Below are 15,309 nucleotides of genomic sequence, written 5' to 3'. Positions count from 1 at the left end.
TGCTTAGATTAACCAGGGAATTTATTTTGCAAGTTGATTGTGATGTGGTATAAAAATAATCAAGTAGTCCCATAGTTTCTTAGCTAATATTTTAGCTCTCCTCCTCCGAAGGTCCAGAGTCACTGGGGTTAACAGTAATTCCATATTGGAGTAATGGATAAAAGGATATGTGTGGACGTCTGTTTTATAAGGGTAAAAAGCTGCTGATTTTAAAAACACAGCCTTAAACATATCCATTAATATGTCACTGCTTTGCCTGAAATGTTCTGCAAGTGGAATTAAACTTACATATTTCCATAGAGACAAGCAGATGATGCCACCAGGTCATGGTACACGTACGATCTGTGGAGGTGCAAGCTCACACAGTAACAATGTTGGGTTTTTTTTGTTTTTTTCATAGACATGTTTAATGCCATACTGTGAAATAATAACAAATAATACCTCCATGGAGACAAGCATGTACTCTTTGCCTTAAATTTTGCAAACTAACTCTATGGAGACAGTGATCCAGTCAGATATTTACTCCATATTTATCTCCTGTCAGTTACTGCCACAAGAAAGATTGAGTAAATGCAACTGCAGCTCTGCAATTTCCTATGTAGAAATCTGAATGTAAATACACTCTTGTTGTCAGTTTAGCTCTAACTTTGTTCATGACCATAGCATTGTTTACTGTGTGGATCTGTACTGTATGTTATATTAAGTCTCTAAAACCATGTAAACTATGCTTGGTATTCAGTTAAAGGAGGCTTGCTTTTCCATATTTAGTTATTTATATGAACCACAAAAACTCAAGGGACAGTAAATGATAATGACCTTACTTAACCTTATAAGCCACTGTCTACATCTGTTACTAAGGGAGCCACAGTGATGAGTGATGCTGAGAGACAAAGGGTGTATTTTGGGTGAAATTATGTCCCATCAAAGCTTAAGATGACCTTGTTACACTGCCAAAATATTAGAAAAATATACCATTTTGGGAGTTATTGTTATTTGAAATTTACAAATGCTTGTGCCAGCACTGAATTTTCTATTAACAAAAGGGCAATAGTGTGAATGACTGCAATAGAATTAGAAATGATTGTAAAAGCTGGTATGCGACTTTAAATTTATTGTATTTTATTGTACTATGTTGTTTTACAGTTTTGTCACATTTATCTGTAAAAATAATCAGACAAATGTATCCACCACTTCATAATAACTACAGCTTAAGTAGCCGTAATAGAGCATGAAGAAAGACTTGATTCACAATGAAAAAACAGTTAAGAATGGTTCAGGCTTAGAAATTACTTAATTAAGGGATTAGAGTAAACAGTTAGGGTTAGGGTATTAGATGAGTAGTTACTAAACCTGAATAATTCCTTATAAATTCTTTGTTCACTATGTATTAAGTTATTATTAGTCTGTCTACATCTTCAAAGCTCAAATTGCTCTGTTCCACCTTGTGATGTCATGAAGCGGTAGTTTTCAAGTTAAGTAGAGATTGGCAACTCCAGGTACATTTGTGAGGAGGAAACAACATTTTAACAGATCAGAAAATGGCATGATGTGGGCTCTTTAAGTACTTTATAGCAGTAATCATTATAAAGTGTTATCCAATTTTATTTAAATAATTATCCATTCAAAGTGTGGGTCTATGTCGCTAATATATTGGCTACAAAGGCCAAACTATATGTGTAAATGTGGGATGACCAACTATCTGCAGCGGTATTGGATGCTTTATATGTTTCTATTTACATTAACACACGCAGTAAGCATTTAAATGGTCTTATATCAAGTTTATTAGAGTTCACATTTAGAAGCAGGTGCACGTCAAATGTCAGTAACCATTTTATTTACATAACTTTGCAGAAGCATCATGTCATAATACAAGCAGAATTACATAACCCAGAGTATCGCTGTTTAGCACCACAGCTGAGCACCAGTGACAACCCGCCCTAAGCTCCCTCAGGATTAGCCAGTAGCTTTCAAATCATCTTTCAAATATTTAGATCTAATCAACTTTCTACTGATAAAAGCCATATATAATGAATAATAATAAAAGTACAGTTAAGTTCATTTTTACAATTGTCGATGGTCACACAGAAAGTATGCAGAAAGTATGCGGTGTTGTATACGTAAACCTGAAGTAATCACAGTGTATATTGTTTATTTATTGTCTCTTCCTATTACCCTGGTAAGAACACATCAGTGGCCTTGTTCACATGCACACCAAGATCTAATTATAATGTGATTTCTGGACCTTTAAGATAATATAAATGACATATAAACTGCAAAAGCTGATGTGAATAATAAGATGGACCACGATTAGAAAGAAGTTAGATGATTTTGCTGTTTAGATGTCATTTGAATAAACTTATAACTCCAAAAATTGTATATTAATCAGATTTTGAGTTTGCATGTAACCGCAGCCAGTGTGTTTGGACTGTACAAATTATGGTTAAGCTGCAATATATAAGGACACAGTAAAACAGGCTAAAATGGATTGAAGTGAAACTAAATTTTGCTTTTAAACTGGTTCAATATATTTGCAATTTAGTACCTCATTTTAGCATCAGTTGCACATATCACATAAGAAATCTCAAACACAACATGCCACTGGCACGCTGATATCAAATCATATATATTCATTCATATATAAACATAACTGAAAGAAAAAGAACAGAGCGACTACAATGATGATAAAAAAAAATCCAGATATTGAGAAAATATGTCCTGGAGCCTTTAATGTGACAAAATACCTCAATTAAATACCTCAACTATTGTAATTGATTAACCAATACATAATTATAATTCAATCAGATATACCATTGATGTATTGGTGCATCCTTACTGTCCATCAAACAACATTACTGAATGTTACCTGTCCTCCTTCACTCTTCCTTCTCTGCTGGTCTGATGTCAAAGGTCATCATTACCGCCATTTCTTCGCTCTCCCCCGATGCAGCGGCCAGTTTGAGCTGCGACACCCCTCCTCCGGTGAAAACATCTCCCTCCCAAACTCTGCTCTTATTCAGCTTTAGATCTGTCCTCGTCTCCCCCACCACACACACCCTCTGCCCCCCCGGGACCCTCACTCTAAACCTCACCCACGACTCGGGCTCCAAAAGTCCCATTCTCGGCTCGAAAAGGACACAACCTTTCCTCCAAGCTGAGTAGACGCACGGGAACGGCGCCCCCTGTTGATCACAGGTGTTCCTCAAGACAAAATCGCACATTGGGTTGAAGCTGTCTCCCGGGGTGGTCCTTGCGTACAGTCCCAGTCGGTATACCCCTTTTTCTGGCAAGGAAGCACTCACAGTCACCTTGCTGTCTGTGTATGTGCAAAAGAGGTACCGGGACAGAGGTAGGGTGCTCTGTTTTGCGATTTCGTCCCGACTTAAAACAGTATGAAGTTCTAGGTCGTGCTGGTTGTGAAAAGTGATGTTGCATTTGCCTTGCTGTGTACTCAGTATCCCCGTGGTGTGGCTAAACTTTGAAAACCCAAATTCAGTGGTGCGTGACCCGGGACCGCAAGCCGAGCCCAGATTCGGTGGAAAAAGCTCCTCTAGACTTGCCACCTTTCCTTTGCAATGTAGCAGGAAGTTAGCAACATTTTGAAATTTGACATCTGTTTTTTCATAGTCCCGGACAAATATTGATAAACGGTAAAATCCTCGTTGAGGGCATAAAACATTGCAAGTTAGGGCATCTGACTGAATTTGCGTAGCCAGGCAACGCTTTGCTACAGCTGGGTCTAATTTGGGGTGTACAAGTTCACACACTAACATTAATGGATGAGATGTTTTTAGTACAACTTCGCATGAACCTTGCTCTACTTGGAATACCTCACTACCCAAGTTGCTTCCCGAGACCCCTTGCAATTGCGCGTTTGGCTGAAGACCCCAAGATAAGAAGGGGTTTTCTGGGATCTCCTCCATGGCTCTAGGCACCAGACACTCCACAGTGAAAGAGCAAACCCACTTTAGATTTGTAGTGGCACTTTCGGGACGGGCAAAAATTCTGACGTCGTATGTTCCGCTGGCAGGGGGCAGTAGTTGGAGTTTCATTGTGCGATGGGACACAGTTAAAAGTCCGAATGAGGATTTAGGGGAGTCCCGCTGCTCTGAGGACCCTGAGTGCAGCAGGTCCTGGTGAGCGGTGGTCTCAAAAGTGAAGGTGGTGGGACGAGAGAAGCCAAGGGAGATGTTTGCTTCACCATCATCTGAAAAAAATGTATATTCAAGTGATTACTGTTATACTAACTAAATGCCTACTTCCCAATTGGCTCATAAGCTTCCTTTTATACCCTATGATTTATTTATATATTTTTATCATATCAACAACAGTATAAACATATTTTTAATTTAAAGATGCACTAGGATCTGCCACTAGCTCATCTTCATGACTGCGTTATTGTATTGCATAGAATGTATCAAAACATGGCATTAAATCTTTCATATCTGCCATTTCTTTAGTTACTGGTGTTTTTAAAGACCTTGAAAAAGCATGTTACTATGAGCAGGAAAGCCTCTTCACAGAACTGACCTGTAACTTGGTCTAGTGGTGTACCGGCTTGTTCAAGGAGACAGCTAAGTTATGTCGTACTGCCATTCTAGTCAAAACAATATCACCAGACAAGCTCGTGGCAAACCCTCTACCAGCAAAAATACATAATGCACTTTAAACTATCACACCAAGTTTGTAACCTTTGCATTAGAATAAAATTGAAAATATTCCAAAACTTTTCAATAATTTATGCATTCTGCCCCATCGACCCTCCACCAATCGCACAAAAACACTATAACTATATAACTGCAAGCTAATAACCAACTTGACAATATATACAATAATAAAAACTAATCCAGTGTTTGGATTTAACAAAGAAGCCCTTCTGTGAGTCAACCCGAGGCATGTGAATATTATTATGCAAATATTATTATACCATTGTTAATAGCCAGTTAAGGATAATATTACTGCTTTAACTTTCACACAATATAGTGTTTTTCTTAGATTTTACTTGAGACCAGATGATGCTTAGTCTAATAATTTTATGTAATAGAATTTTTTGTACAAGTTTCTTCAATTAATTTTTCAACAGTTGTCAAACAGTTTGGTTATGTTTATATGTTAATGAGAAAACAAAGCATAAAACGTTAAATTTGATAAGCCAGTTTATTGTTATTCTGTTTGTTTAAAAACTTATTTTCCTGTAAACTTAAAATAAAGTTGACTGAATAAATGAATGATTGCATAATGTGATATAATGATTTCACTACACACCTGTCAGTATGTGGCATTGGTGAGGCTGCATTAGTCTCAGTCCTAGAGTGAAAAAGGCCGAGGTCTTGAACACTTTTCTCTCAAACTCCTCGATGGAAATGGGACGGTCCAGGAGCTGCCACCTCTCCTCATCCGGAAAATGTGAGTGAATGAACTCCTCTGGCTCCGTCAGGAAATAAAAGTCATCAAATCTACAAACAACAAAAAGTGTAATACAAAAGTGTATATGCGTTTAGTTGCAAACAAAAGAAGCGATGCTAGCAGCTATAGTGGCTAATCTGCAACCAGGAACCATATTTGGCAATGCACTCACACTGCCAGTTTGGCAGAGGCCGCCGCTTAGCAACAAGACTGTCAATCAACCTGTTGCTAATGCTAGCGGGAGTGATCCCGGGGAAACAAGGCACCTGATTGGTCTGTTATTAATGTATAAGGAACACAAATGTCCATTTTTATATACAGTCCATGGTGCACTATGAAACTTTTCAGGTGAAGAGTCCATCGCCTGCTATTCTCCATGGTAGACATTAAACCTGTCTATCTCCATGAACATAACTGGGTGCTGCCACCAGGCAAAGTTATGAGTAAAATATGTGGAGAGGTGTCCCTGCTCACAGTAAGAATTCATGCCCATTTTTAATTGAAACATCTGTAATTCAATAAATGCAAGACAGAAAAATTGAATATTATATTATAAGGTGGCGTACTGCCCACCAGAAAAGTTACAAAGTGCACCTTTAAGGTTATGTGGGTTATTATTAATTGATTTCTCAAATGATTGTTATACTATATATTTTTTTGCTTTTTTATAGTTTTTGAGAAATATAATGACCCCAGGACATAATGACATATATATATATATATATATATATATATATATATATATATATATATATATATATATATATATATATATATATATATATATATATATATATATATATATATATATATATAATTTGCTTATATATATATATATATATATATATATATATATATATATATATAAGCAAATAATCAAAATGTAAGACTAGTGCACAATAATACTTAAGGGTGTATATTTGTCTTTCTCAGACCTTTTGACGAAGCTCTCGTTCTCCATATCGACCCGTCCGGCCCCCCAGCAGGCGTCCAGCAGAAACCACTGTCCCGACAGCAGCACAGCGTTCCACAGGTGGTCAGACTTCACGCCCCTCAGGCTCTGGCCCTGTCTGTAGCCCACGCCCTTACTGTGCCCTGGGACCTCCTGGCACTCAATACCCATCTCCCTGAAAAATATGTTAGTTATGACAGTTACCGTGTTTTGGACAAGAAGCATTAAGCATAATAATATTGCACAAAGATTATACAGTACTAAACAGAGGAGGGTAGAGCCAAAAACTGCACTCAAATAAAAGTACCGTTAACATTACTGAAGTATAAGGACAAAGGAGTAGTCCAAATAAATACACAAGAAAGAACTGGGGGAAACTCAAGTAAAAATTACAACATTAAGAGTGTGTAATTTTTTTGCACATTTTTACTGTTCATTATTTGGAAATACAAATTTTCAGATTTAAATAATGCTGTTTTCTCTGTCTGAAATAAACATAAACCCCACATTACAACCAATACCTTGCGATGCTTCTGTTTGTGCATGTTTGAGTAGGAGTCCACTTTAGCCCCATCAAAACTCCCATTTTTCTTACATTAAAATATCCTTGTTGAAGAATAAAAATGTTCATTAAAAAAGAAGATAGCAAATGGACACTTTTTGAGAGGGTGGTACAGCATGATGAACTGAAACTGTTCAAGTACCGGTACTTTTAAAGCAGAAAAAAAGAAGAAGAAAGTAGACATAAAAACTACTTAGAAGCACTTTGGGTATAAGTTGTTTATTCGAGTGTGCATTTCCATTTTCTACTGGCATATACTGTTTATAGCAGACATTTCAGATTATCTAAATAAAATAGCAAACTGAACTGTGCAAAAAGTTCTCTACATGGAGATGTTATTACTTTTAGAGGATGGTTCACACTATGCCATTAAACTGGTCTATCTACCAATTTATTTCATAATATGTATTTTTGTTGCTTAAAAAAGCCTTGGAAAAAACAATAATAAACAAAATCTTACTGTGATAATACTAATTAATACTGTAAAACATCCCAAGCAAAGCAATAACATCTCCATCGAGACAGGTACCCACTCGCCCCAGAAAATTAACACTTTGCACCGTTTTCTTTTAAATATATACTGATTATGTTATCTTAAGAGATTAACCAGTAACACTTTTTGGTATTTAAATGTATTACTTATTATTTTGGCTTGTACGGTTGTGTACCTGCACATCTCGGAGCACAGACTGGAGTATCCGCAGCATACCCCTCGTCCTGCTGCGATCACTTCTTCAGGAGAACTCAACTTTTCAGAGCGACCCAGAAACCCACTGATGTCGTACTCTAAGGTCAGGAACATAAACAAACAACATGCCTAATCAAGGATGTGTAGGACTACTATTTACAGACATTTGAAATTATGAAGATAACATTTAAACTAAACTTACACTAAAATTAACACTTAAACTAACCTAATCAGTTCGTGAAAGGTGAGAGAGTGTGGGAGTTTCCATTTCAAATACAAGTACAAGTTCAAATACCTGCTGTTATTTTATGCACTTGTTGCCCAGGTGTGTAGAAATTATTCTGTATACAACTAAAATGGCTTGAATATTTTAATTTAGGGCCAAACAAGCACATATGCATAACAAAATTAAATTAATCTTAAAACTGACCTTTATCAACCTAAAACCAAGTGAGTGAGACATTTTTTCCCACTTCAAATTACAATTGTTTTGTTAATATCAGTGTGAACATTATTAGGTAGCTGATCTGACTTTTCTGGTGGTGGGTCTCAATGGAGATGTTATTGTTTTGCCTTGAGGATTCAACATGGAATTGAACATATCTAACTTGCATTTATTCAACTTATAGCTCAAAACTACTTTTATAAACATACATTCTAACATGCACCTTGGCCTGGTCGTGCATCGAAAATATTTACCAAATCAAAAACATCTCCAAGGAGAAAAGAAGGTGACAAATCCTTCACCAGAAAAGCTACATAGCATCTCTTAATTTACTATAAAATGCAGATTGTAAAAATATGAACAAGAGACTAAAACCAATACAACAAAAGACAATGCTGAACCACAATCAAGTAACCAATACCAAATGTGATAGCTTCTGGGACAGTCATTTGATCATATAATTATTTTAATACAGCATTTGGGACATTTAGTTTAGTCACTCACCAATGTTGTGACAGAGCCAAACCCAGATGGCTCTGAGTCTCTCCAGCTCCGTCCTGGCTCCCTGTGTGATACTGAGGGCTATGGTCTTCACATCGTACACGCGCTTCTCCTTCAACTGCAAGTCAGTCACATTAAGTAATATTTTAAAAGACATCGGACAGAAGTTTGGAAGAACACTTAGCACTTCACATGTACTTGTAATTGGGTAGAATTTAATATCCACTTTACAAATCGGATATTCATTAATTAAAAGGGCTAATCTGGTTGTGGTGGTGCTTGCTTCACAGTGACAAAGTGATAATATATGGGTTAGTCTGATCTACCACTGCGACATAAATAAACATTTTTTCTAGTAGTAATTGTAATCACATTCGCATTACCTCATTATTTTATTCTTCAACATCTATCTGAGGTGTAATTACATTAAAAGTACATTAAAGGTAAGTAACTTTTCTTATGGGGGTGTCCACTACCTTCTTGTTTCCATAGATATGATTAATTTGCCTGGAATGTCCCACAAATACAAATAACTTGAAAAAAATACATTCTACTGAGAGTGGCGTCACAGCTCCATAGATCCGACTTGAAAATTGGCCTTGTGGCGGTACGTGCTTGTGTCAGTGAAGCTAGACATACTGTCATACTCTATAACAGTCTACATCTCCGTGGAAACAAGCAGATGACATACACTTCACACAGAAAAATTACATAGTGCACCTTTAAACCTAAAAGCAGCTATTTCACCACCTTTTCGCAGCCTCTTGCAGCACTTCTATTCCTTTTTGCGAGTTGCAGTTTAATTGAAAGGACCGCATTACCCATAAGCCCCAAGGTTGTGAGCCCTGAATGAAAGCAGCTATTTTTGTAACTGAGCGGTTCATTGAGTAGTTTTTTTCTGCTCACTTCAGGATCACCATGACCCAGCTCCAGATCAGCTCTGGGCCACGAAAGCTCTCAGCCTCTTCTCTGCTTGTTTCTGATATACAGTAAAACTATTTTTGAATATTTTTAAATCTGTAATAACCTCCATTTTTTATCTATAAAAAGTGAGTCAATGTTCCTAGGGCAAAAGGTTGTTTGGTTGTAGACCGATAATTTGAAACATCATTTTTTATTTGCACAAAAGCTCTTACTTAAATGACATTTTGGAACTAACCTTCAGCTACTGTAATTAATTTGTTTCCACTATTAAAAATCCTTCCAATCCAAAATTTAAGAAGTCACTTTGAGTTTTAGGTTTTTTGGTTGAAAAAACAAGGACCTGAAAAACTCAATCTAATAAGTAATAATAGTATAGTTTCATGTCACTTGTTCTCTGCTGGAGTGAGACAGTCAACCTGACAATCTTATTTTCATACACAGGTCCCTGCCATATACAAATGTAAAGAATTATTTAAATAAAAGTCTATTATGTAAGTTTTCTGGTGGAGGGTCCGCCACCTGCTTGTCTCCATGGAGATATTATGAGCTGGGTAGAATGTTCCACAGTATGGCATTAAATTCATATCTCCATAAAAAAATAAATAAAATAAAGTTACACCAGCACCAGGCTGAGTTAGAAGTCAGATCCGGGGGGAGTCAAGTCCACTCACAGTAAAAATAGATATGTATCATTAAAACATAAAAATACCTCCAATAAACTCAAGATAGATAAGTTTAATGCCATAGCATGGAACATTCATGGCAATGCAGCAAAAAGCAGGCCCCTCCACCAGAAAAGTTTTATAGTGCAATAAAATTAATAAATCACATAATCTTCAATGTAAAAGCGTCCAGACCTACTGGGGAAAACGGGCTATCCAAGCCTAATCTTTGACAATACATCTTTTTGCCCTTATGATCGTATACTTTATCTAATTCCATTTCTAAACTGATATGAGCGAGTTTCCCCATGGTAGAATTAAACCACAAAAGGACTAAAACCCACTCTTGTCACCATTATGTAATATTGTAAACATTTCCATATTTCTTCTGCTCAAATATGGCGGCTCACGAGGTCCAACATTCAAAACTGCAAAATAATTTAATTGGAAAAGGATTACAGCTAAATCCCCCATATGTCACTGTCCTTTTGGCACTGGTTGCTGCCCATGTAATCTACTAATGCTATAAATAGTGCTCCTAAGTGGGCTCACCTCGGCTCCCACCCGGATGACATGATCGTCCACCCTCTGGAAAACCTCAGAGCTGCTGAAGAGGTCCTTTCGGCGCTTCCTCCTCCCCGTCCCAGCGGTGGACAGGCCCAATTTTGGTCCAGGGACAGTTTTGGGTTTTCCCCCCTTGGTATTGTTGGTATTGTCCTCCCCATCCTTCCTCACAGCGCTCTTCTTCACCACAGTTATAGTCCGGGCTGCACTCTCTGAGGACAGCTGTCTCTTAGCAACGGGGCGCTGGTCTTCTGACTCTACCGTCAGCTTTTCAAACATATTCTTCCGGGAAATTACTGTACATTGGGGGTCTTCTGCTTTGGGACCGCCTTGGACCTCATTACACACCCCCAGTACTTTAACTAGGCCAGGTTCACTGAGGTTTTCCTGGAGGTTGTGGAGCTCTAGAGGTTTGACCTGGGTGCAGTTGTTTGGGGTGGTCTCGCTGCGCTGGGACAGGCCTGGACCACCGCAGGAGAAGGGAAATGAGAACTTCTGCATGGCAACCTCAGCAGACATTATGCTAATATCATAGCGTCCTGGATAAAACAAGAGAAAGTGCTAATTAAGATTCCAATTCATCTGCTGCGTTCACATTTTGTCCTGGTTTGGTTCTGGTTTGAGCCCAGATTAGTCCTGATGTAGATTTGGTTTGGTCCTGTTCTAGTCCTGCTTCAGTCCAGAACTAGTCCAAGTTTAGTTATGATTTTATCATCAGGTCCCCACGTCATAAATTCTTTAATATTAGATCAATAACATGATTTGAAAGTTCAGATATGGGTTAAATAGATTAAGGTTAGGTTAAGGTTAGGTAAGTAATGACTATGGTTAAGATTCGGTTCCAGGAAATGAATGTAAGGCAAAGTAATGTCCCCCCCAAAAAAGAGAAACCCAACGTGTGTGTATGTACCTCACAGTGAAATATGTGTCTTTTTATCAATTATCTTAAATCACAAATTTTAATCCAATTAGTCATTTTTATGCACACATAAAAATGAAATACTGTTTCACAGAACCCCTCAAAGTCAGTATAAAATAATAAAAAATAAAAAAAATCTGTCAAAGCAATCAGACTTGTTAGATAGGCCTACTCTGAGTGATTGGCTTCAGACATTTTGACAGTGGCATTTGAATGATAAGATAAAAGTGGCTCGTCAATTATGATTAGTGATTATACTGGTTATCGTCCACATTATAATTCGTAATTTTAACACAGATATTTTGGTAAATCTTACATCAGGTCCCAATTCTGCTCCGTATCCCAGACTTTTAGCTTATTAGCAAAGCAGCAGGAAGTACATTGTATAGTCTTGTATGAGTCCGGGACATTGATTAAGCGGTAATTACTCTCTGTCTCTTTGTGACCCAAAATGAACACAGAGGTTGGAATCGTCTATCACTGTCAGTGCGGAGGGCGAAGGGGGGCCTTGGCTTTTTACCAGATTAGTATGACCCTAAAACTTATGTATGATGAACATGGGCTAAAAATAGGCAGCAACTGCAGACCACGCTGTAGTGAGGTCATTGTTTTATTGACATTAGCGCTGTTAAGCTAATGCTGCAGCAGTAAAAAGGCATCAAGCTTCTATCACAGCAATAAATACCACGTCACTTTTCTATTGGAAAATTGCTTAAGCGGACTGGGTTGGTCAACACGATCATTCTATGGAAACAATGCCAGTCTAGAGAATCCGAAACATGGAATACTGTAATGTATGATTTCCAAAATAAACTAACATGAACATAACATCTTGCTTATTTTAGTAAATTGTTTTAGTAAATGGCACATAGTGATACCTGTATTTAAACTAGATCAATTAAAAATATTATGGGAAATCCTTTATAACGTTGCATGAAAGAAATGTATGGCCACTATTGTAAGATACTATTTACTTAAATTCAAACGCACAAATATGCCTTTCTCCAGCAAGATCGTCAATTGTTGTAATATTCAACTATCAACTAAACTGTACCAACAGTATCAAATACAGTATTGCTAATTACTGTTTCCAACTTATTTTGAGTTTGGACATATGAATTGTATAAATGCATCTGTGCGGAAAGTATTCAGTTTTGGTCATTCTTTCTGGGTGTGCTTTCCAAGAATGATGGGGTTTTAATCATTCTCACCCTTGACCTTGTATAAACTCTTCATATTTAGGCCAGTTTGGGCCCGTGCACCTTAAAATAAGCACCAAAATCTCCTCTGAAACTTCGCCGTCAGCTGAAATTGTCTTTAAATTCTTGTCTAGAGCAGCTGTTTGGCTCAGAGCTTTGGAGGAGATCAACTGCCTTGCAACAGGATGACCCCCACTCCGGCTTTATGTTGGCACCTATCCTCCAGGCTCGAGTCTCCTTCACAAAATCAATATTTCCTTTCAGCGCTGCAGGAGAAAGTGCTACCGCCGCCCCTGAACTCTGATCTTTCACAAAGACAACCTCCGCCAAGTTCAAGGGACATCAATCTACAATGTCAGGCTCAAGTCCAGCTCAGATGTGCTTTACAACTGACCGTAGATTCGAAATAGGTGCGGAGATTATCGAAAAATTGACAATAAGTTGTTTTGAGGATAAGGAAAATTTGTAGTACTTAATAATGCATAGAAAAAATGCTGCAAAAAGAGCTGATAACACATAGATTGTAAACTCCCAAAGGGTATTTCTATACTTTCAATTCACATTTGTCTGGTTCTTTAACCTCAACTAGTATATATATAAACATGTTTTAGCACATTTCTACTATTCTATTCTAATATTGTTTCCAGGATACTGAAAAAAAGAAAAACAATTAATTTCTGTTAATATTTCCAACGCCTAATTTAACACAAAATTATGCAACAGTGCTTAGTTGAATATGCATTGCTTGGATGAGCCTACGTGCAAATTTGGATAACCTCATTTCACAATCACAATATAACCTCAAGCCAAGTTCTAATCTCAACCTTTGTGTCAGAGGAAATACAAAATAGTTGCAGTATTGTTGAATTCAAATTAATGATGGATGGATGACAGAAAAACAAAGACATTGCTAAAGTGGAGCAAGCCTTAATTTAACTGCTTTAGTAGTCCAGAATGATCATATTTCAAAACACAGTTCCTGGTCTAGTTCAAAGGTCATGAATCTCAGTTTATCAAGCATTCAAATTGTGAATGCGTTAAGGTCAGAAGTGGATGGAGGTGCAGTTACAGTGTTTTATTTCCATGTAATAGGCAAATAGAAGTAACACAAGCTACTCAAGTGCATGTAGCAGGGTAAATGAGTTCAGGTGACTTTATTGGTACTCATGGACACATTTGTTTTGCAGCGTTGCAAGCCAAGGTTCTGTCAAAAATATTTTAAATATTTAAAAATACAGTACAACCCACAAGCTCTACCTACTTTCTAAATATAAGACACAACTCAATTATGGTGCAAATGAAAAAGTTAATAGGTGGAATATAACAAAATAAAATGTGCAAGCTTGTAAAATTCAGCTTTTTCAGTTGTTTTTTTAGTTGCATGGAAAGTCAAGTTCATTAATTTACTACTTAAATTAATAGTTTATGAAGATTTAATAGTAATATTTACAGATGTATCCATCCATTGTCTTACCTTAGTAGTACGTTTTAAAAATTGTGGGTTAGAGTTGGGGCAGAGATGTTTCCAAAGTCCTGAGTGGTCCCCTATTGCAAAGAGGGGAGGCTTTTATACTCACACATAGCCTCGCCAGTACAGGGCCCAGAATAACAGGCCTAAAAATACTACAAAGCAGCTAAGTCCAGCCAATAGAGTAGGCTGTAACTGAGTTGTGTGACGTACAAGTGTGGCGTTGTGTGAACTTGTATGCTTTTGTTAATGGGTGTCTATGCATACCGCTCACCCCAGGCCTGTGCCATGTGTGAATGCATTGGAGGGGCTCTGGTAACTGGCAAGGCTCCAAAACGGTCTGTGTAATGTTGTGTATTTGTGCATGTGTTTGTGCGTTTGATGGCCCACACATAAAGAGGCAGGTGGAAAAGTTGGCGCGTCGAGCATGTGTTGAGTGCAATAGAGCAGATACACTGAAAGAGAGAAAGCATATGGAGCGAGTGGGGGAATGATAGTGGGCACTTCATATTAAAAGACCTGCAGAATTTCAAAGCATAATGTCATATGGTCTAATCAGGCTTGAAATATGAACTAGTGACTGTGACTTCCTGTGACTGAACAAAGTGAACCAATTTGGCATGAATGTTAAGGGACACAATTTTGTTAAACCATTCAAAGTGAACAGTGTATAAAAAAACAGACCTCTACCTAATATATTAATATTTTGGTTCATTGGTAATCCTTTTGATTACCTTTTTGTCTCACTGAAGATCAATGCATTGCTGCTATTAACAAAAATTTACTTTACATCTGAGATATAGGCTAACTCTCAAGAAAGTTACTCCTGACCAAGATCCTGGCTCAGGATCTGGGGATGGGTCCCTAGGCACTTCACTGTCTCTGTCTCAAGCAGCACTGATTAAAGCGTGGGTCAAATGTGTAAAAATAAAAGTACAAATATGGTGATTGTTTCGTGATAATGAACTCAAATAGTTAGCATAATAGATATATATTATAGACAGTATATAGACATTATATCA

The 15,309-nt window shown here is 37.4% G+C and overlaps 1 protein-coding gene across 1 annotated transcript; it reads right to left on the bottom strand.

Annotated features, from left to right (window-relative positions):
• Positions 1-1,761: 1,761 nt before the first annotated feature.
• ky (kyphoscoliosis peptidase) lies at positions 1,762-14,364 on the bottom strand. Its single transcript, XM_033988406.2, has 7 exons — positions 14,294-14,364; positions 10,690-11,240; positions 8,555-8,669; positions 7,586-7,703; positions 6,339-6,530; positions 5,263-5,453; positions 1,762-4,204 (listed from the first exon to the last, which is right to left on the bottom strand). The coding sequence occupies exons 2-7, from the start codon at positions 11,218-11,220 to the stop codon at positions 2,874-2,876; spliced, it is 2,478 nt and encodes an 825-aa protein (XP_033844297.1). The 5' UTR covers positions 11,221-11,240; positions 14,294-14,364; the 3' UTR covers positions 1,762-2,873.
• Between the last annotated feature and the right edge of the window lie 945 nt (positions 14,365-15,309).

This window comes from Periophthalmus magnuspinnatus, chromosome 22 (assembly GCF_009829125.3).
Source record: "Periophthalmus magnuspinnatus isolate fPerMag1 chromosome 22, fPerMag1.2.pri, whole genome shotgun sequence".
NCBI lineage: Eukaryota > Metazoa > Chordata > Actinopteri > Gobiiformes > Gobiidae > Periophthalmus > Periophthalmus magnuspinnatus.
Note: the sequence above shows the minus strand (reverse complement) of the source record. Positions and strands in the feature narration are given on the sequence as shown.

Excerpts from the sequence above, each read along its gene's own strand:
- ky (XM_033988406.2), bottom strand. The coding sequence starts at position 11,220 with ATGTCTGCTGAGGTTGCCATGCAGAAGTTCTCATTTCCCTTCTCCTGC. Across the intron at positions 7,704-8,554 it reads TTGGCTCTGTCACAACATTG|AGTACGACATCAGTGGGTTT; the intron begins GTGAGTGACTAA and ends TCCTGACCTTAG. Across the intron at positions 5,454-6,338 it reads AACGAGAGCTTCGTCAAAAG|ATTTGATGACTTTTATTTCC; the intron begins GTCTGAGAAAGA and ends TGTTGTTTGTAG.